The sequence below is a fragment of the Mytilus trossulus genome, chromosome 8, assembly GCF_036588685.1.
Source record: "Mytilus trossulus isolate FHL-02 chromosome 8, PNRI_Mtr1.1.1.hap1, whole genome shotgun sequence".
Taxonomy (NCBI): Eukaryota; Metazoa; Mollusca; class Bivalvia; order Mytilida; family Mytilidae; genus Mytilus; species Mytilus trossulus.
Window position 1 is genome coordinate 11,255,578 of NC_086380.1, and position 6,269 is coordinate 11,261,846.

At 33.4% G+C, this 6,269-nt stretch overlaps 1 protein-coding gene across 1 annotated transcript; it reads left to right on the forward strand.

Moving 5' to 3' along the window:
* Window positions 1-2,310: 2,310 nt before the first annotated feature.
* Window positions 2,311-5,159, forward strand: LOC134681649 (MIF-like protein mif-2). Its single transcript, XM_063541303.1, has 3 exons — window positions 2,311-2,499; window positions 4,167-4,339; window positions 4,921-5,159. The coding sequence occupies exons 1-3, from the start codon at window positions 2,392-2,394 to the stop codon at window positions 4,973-4,975; spliced, it is 336 nt and encodes a 111-aa protein (XP_063397373.1). The 5' UTR covers window positions 2,311-2,391; the 3' UTR covers window positions 4,976-5,159.
* The last annotated feature ends 1,110 nt before the right edge of the window (window positions 5,160-6,269 follow it).

Below are 6,269 nucleotides of genomic sequence, written 5' to 3' on the forward strand. Positions count from 1 at the left end.
CCTAGAACAATAGACAAGTGAATTTACAAGCGATTCAATTTACTTAGGGTCAGGACAATTTTTTAGTCCCCCTTTTTTTTCCATATTCAGTGATTTTTTTTTAAAACAATTTCAATTAATTCCATGTTTTTCTTCATTTAACATGTTATATATGAACACAAATATATGCGAAATTACATTTTTTTTGCTATGTACTATCAATTCCAAGTTTTCTATCCACAGCGTTCACAGTGTAGATGTAGTATATATAATTTGGGGGCGGGGGGCGGGGTCATAATTGAAAAATCAAATTGAGATTAAACAAAATATCAGATATTGGCATGAGGTATGAAAGGGCTGAAAAAATAGTCTTGATCCCAATTGCCTTTTGATGTAATAAGATTACAAAAATTCATACTATGCATGCGTTTTAAATGGAAAGTGTGAAGTCATGATGCCATGATTCCGTTTACAGCATTAAACCGGCTATAATTCGAATCACAAATCTTCAGAGTGTTCCTTATAATTCTTAACAATATGTTTTTTTTCAAAAATATACCTAGGGAAAAGTAAAAACACAAAAATAGGGAATGATGGTGTTATAGATTATAAAGAAAAAAAAGAGTACTAATAAAGATGTGCTTTAATGTAATGTATAAAAGGTACATTATTGCTTAATTAGTTGTTGTTTACTTAACGTCCAGTGAGAAATATTTGTATGCATAATCAGGACGGAAATAAATAAAACAAGTGGAACTGAGAGCTACTGCTCACTGATGATACCCCTGCCGCAAGTGCATAATATTAATAGTGTAAAAATATGCAAGTCTTCGGTAAACAGGAAGTTGTCGAGTGATGAATCTGAAAAAGCATCACACGGTATAGCTGACTTATATAAATCATGAAACCAAATTTCAGAAATCCTTGTATTGTAGTTCCTGAGAAAAATGTGACGAAAATTTTCAACTTGGCTATCATGTCTAAAATCATACAAGTGTTCGGTAAACAGGGAGTTGTCAAGTGATCAATCTGAAAACGCATCACACGGTATAGCTGACTTAGATAAACCCTGAAACCAAATTTCAGAAATCCTTGTATTGTAGTTCCTGAGAAAAATAAGACGAAAAATATTCATGGGACGGACGGACTGACTGACAGACTGACGGAAGGAGAGACAGAGGTAAAACAGTATACCCCCCTTTTTTAAAGCGGGGGTATAAAAATGACATATACCGGTAATACATTAAGTAGGGTATGTATAGTTATCAAAGGTACCAGGAATGTCCAGGATTATAATTTAGTACGCCAGACGCGCTTTTCGTCTACATAAAATATGCAAGAAAGGGGTTTTACCGGGATAAAGGCAGAAAATATGGACTGTCTCATGGCCACTCATACCACATCTTTTCATCTACAAATATGCCACTGTTAAATAAAATTGAGAATGGAAATGGGGGCGTGTCAAAGAGACAACAACTGCCGAAGCAACCAAAGGGTCTTCAATGCAGCGAGACACTCCCGCACCCGGAGAAGTCATTCAGCTGACCCCAAAACAAATATGTATACCAGTTTAGTGCCAATAAACGTCATACTAAACTCCGAATTATACACAAGAAACTAAAAATCAAAATCATTCGAGTCTAACAAAAACCAGAGGCTCCTAACTTGGGACAAGCGCAAAAATGCGGCGGGGTCAAACAGTTTTTCTAAGATCTCAGCACTCCCCCCTATACATCGAGCTAATATAGAACAATAAAACAAACAATTCGCATGTAGTAAAATCAGTAGATCAGAAGTCCGGGTCCGACGTCAGAAAAGGTAACAATTTGTCAAAAGAAACTAAACAAAATGACAATTATACATAAATTAACTAAAGGAAGGTATGTTTGATATAGGAAATGAGAAATTTGTATTGTAACTGACCACGTACGGACTTCTCATCAGATATGCAGAGAGTTTTTTCGTTTTTTTTTTTATAACACACAGAGAGCTTGACACTATTTTTACACGAGGCTTCGAATTGAACCGTTACATTCAGACCTGACAAGGCTGCATATTAATAATTTCCTCACAGCCAAACGGACGCATATTCTAGCAAAATATTAGTTATGACGAGCTGGCAATAATTTTATACCACATTCTATTCTAGAAAAAAGAAATATCAAGTCATGCAAATAACAAACATGCATAGAGAAACATTGACTTATAAATGAAAAATAAAGAGTAACTAAGAAATATATATGAACCTGTGGCTTCTTTTGAATATATTTATAAACATCGATTTAAATTTCCCCCGCTTCTAATCTTTACCAATGAGAAGGCGCTTAATTATACATGACATAATATTACATTTAAATAAGTCAGATAAACAAGTTCAATACACATAACTCCATTATACACATACATGTAAACATGCCTATTGTGCAGGTAACCACTAGTCTTACTAAAGAACAGATACCGAAAGATTTTACAAAGACGTTTTCTGCGTTTCTTGCCGAGACCTTGGACAAGCCAATCGAGGTAGGTATTTATATATATTGTGAATCATACATACATGTACATTATGCTCGACCCTTTTTGTTAATTAACCGATTTAGGTACTTGATTTTTGCACTTAACTTTTAATATTAATTAGCTATAACTTTAACTAACTTGGACAAACTCTGATAACCGAATAACTATTTTTAGGTGTGTAAGATTGATTTCTTGTTGGTTGCTTAACGCCCAGTGGCAAATATTTCATGCATATTCGATATAACGAGGATTAACGAGATGAAAAGTCTCCAATATTGGCTTGCATTAATTTTTAAATAAAAACAAAGGTGTCAGTGAAGTTCATCTTGAATATTAATTTTTAAAGACGGGCGCATTGCATTGTTATCCATGCGAGAGATACTGATCATACAGGCAAACCATGTGGTTACCTACGCAACTGATTTATCTTTTCTATCTAAATCGTGCAAATCAATATACAGTTGTTGATCTATTTTGGCGTGTCAACACCGTCACCGTGAGGTCTATTGAGGAGATTCGAACGAAACAGTTTGATTTTTAAAGGACGTTTTTTTTTTTTACAATGTTAATATTGCTCTTGAACAGCCCTCCCAAGATATCTGGTTACAGGTTGATTTTATCTGAATAAGTACTGTTTCTTTTCTTTTTTTGTGAAAAAGGAGGGGGGTTAGTTTCTAAACACTGTACATGTCTATGCCTGGTTATGTTGAACAGCATCTTGATCCATCTTATTCAGACTTTCTAAAACTCACTGTTATCATTTATGCATCTTCCAGTTAACACTTATCTTTACAATAACTCCATGAACATCTTTTCTTTCATAAGGTAACAGAAATAAGTAATCACTTGTGATGCTTTAGTTTGTAAATATTCTCTTTCAGAAGATAACAATAGTAATCACATGTGATGATTTAGTTTGTAAATATTCTCTTTTAGAAGATAACAATAGTAATCACATGTGATGATTTAGTTTGTAAATATTCTCTTTCAGAAGATAACAATAGTAATCACATGTGATGATTTAGTTTGTAAATATTCTCTTTCAGAAGATAACAATAGTAATCACATGTGATGCTTAAGTTTTTTATAAAGTAAAAACACAAAAATACTGAACTCCGAGGAAAATTCAAAAAGGAAAGTCCAAAATCAAAAGGCAAAATCAAAAGTCTACACTTCAAACGAATGGATAACAACTGTCATATTCCTGGCTTGGTACAGGCATTTTCTAATGTAGAAAATGGTGGATTGAACCTGGTTTTATAGCTAGCTAAACCTCTCACTTGTATGACAGTCGCATCAAATTCCATTACATTGTCAACGATGCAATTCTTATTCTTTCATAAAATAACCGTAGTAATCAGCTGCGATGCTTTAGTTTATAATCTTATACATCAGATAACAGAGGTTATCACCTATGATTCTTTAGTTCGTAAATCTTCTCTGTCAGAAGATAACAGCAATAATCGCCAGCCTAGTGATGCTGTAGTATGCAAATCTTTTCTTTCAGAAGATAACAGAAGTAATCACCTGTGATGCTTTATAGCTTGTAAATTTATATTCCATAAAATAACATTAGTAATCACTTGTGATGCCTTAGTTTGTAAATTTTCTCTTTCAGAAAATAACACTAGTAATCACTTGTGATGTCTTAGTTTGTTCATTTTCTCTTTCAGAAAATAACATTAGTTATCACCTGTGATGCTTTAGTTTGTAATGCTGGAGACGAATCACCGTTCATGTTGATCTCAATCATATCCATCGCGAGATTTAACGAGAAAGACAATCCAGGATATACCGACAAGATTTCTACCTTTGTTAAGGAAGAAACAAAACTACCTGGAAACAAGTATGCATAGACTTTACTACAGCTCAGGCTGCTATATCTTAGTTTTATAGAATTTGTGAATTCTTTCCTGCCCACAGGTGATGGGGTACAGAATTTTTTTAATTTAAATAACATTGCTCTGAATATTAAAATTTCTATTATCCTATATCCTATATACCTTATTATAACACAATAAGGTGTATAGGATTTTTTTTCAGAGACAAGTGCCTGTGTAGTTAAGGCATATTAAGAAAACAAAATAAAAATAAGTAAAGTATGTCGACTAGTTTTCGGGGCGAAGAAATTGAACAGCATCGGTTGTTACATTTATAATACACCATTCTACTAGAAATTAGTTTAATGTAGCTGCTTGAACGTACAATGGAAAGAATTTTCAAGACGAACAATTTACTATAATTGCCGAGGCATAAAAAGACCAACCAAACATGCATGTGAAAGAAATAATTCGTAATCCATTTTGTTAAAACACTGAAATTGTGTCTTTTTAACAACGTGCATTATTGTTGTTGAATAAACGAATTCTAAAGCGAATTATGCTGATGAACATATAAGCAAATAATGTTTGTTTTTCTTTGTTTTAGGATACAGATTGTTTATACAGATCTTCAACCGCATATGGTTGGTAAAGGGAAATGAAGAAAACAACATATTAATGATAAAAAATACGTAATAAACAGATTATAATATGAATATGTATGACTTAAAACCTTGATAATCATGTTTGAAACACTTACTAATAATTAACACAGTAGAATATTATAATTTTGTTTTATCAAAAAATATTTATTAAATTTCAATCAAATAAACGAATTTGACTATACTATATTTTATGTTTTTGTCGTGGTACGTCATCCTCCAACACTTTGATCTTTACAACAGTACAGGCATGAAAAGGCTGCTGTCACGTTTGAGTTTGCATGGGTGCGTGTTATACTGCTAATATCTGCATACAACTTTCCGGTTGTTTTAAAAAAGCTGACCTATTCGTATACAGTCTTCTTTCACGTAAATTTAGATCTCGGTGTACTCACAGTCCTGATTATGTATATGAAACAGAAAGTGACAACATGCTTTTGGTTTTTTTTATTCAGTAATACCAACATAGTTTCTAAATGATTGAGCCTAAAGACACTGGATATTTGTTTAATTATCAACTGTATTGGTCAATCAAACGGATGGTTGTGTGTTTCCTCTGGTCGACTAGTGAACAATGAAAGGCGCCGACACTCGCGCCGTTTTTGAACATGCATATTCAGTATTTTTCTACTTTCCTTCCTTAACATTTTATTAAGGAGTTTATTATTAGAACGTTTGTAAAAAAAACTCTCCCGCTTTAAGAAGTTCTCTCTCTGAGTCTGTCTTAAAAAGATAATTTATTGGTTCCAAACTGTTGGGTTACATGCACCATAGGATAAACAGAACATGACGAAACAACGTATTGCTGTCACTATACAGTGGCGGATCCAGCCATTTAAAAAAGGGGGTTCCCAACCCAGGATAAAGGAAGGTTCCAGCTATATGTCCCCATTCAAATGCATTGATCGACCAAAAAAAGAGGGGTACCAACTTATACCGTTTTACATTTTACAAAGCTGATACAGCATTCCTATCACGTTAGGCAAATGATATTCATAATGTTATTCACTCAATTTAAATGTAAGATAAAACGTGTAGATACATATAGGTAATGGAGGATGCACGATTTAAATTTTGTATTGGTAAAGTTGTAAGAAAACTGAAAAAAATAATAATGCTGACATTAATTTAGTTTAAGTGAAGCTTCCAAATGCCAATTATCTGTTGACTAGAAAAGACAGCGATCTAGAACAGTCCGCCTAAAGAATGACCTTTTACTTAAGGGAAAACCGACACATAATTTGGAGATCATACAGGGTCACAATGCTCTCGCATGTACAGCAAGCCAGGCTGA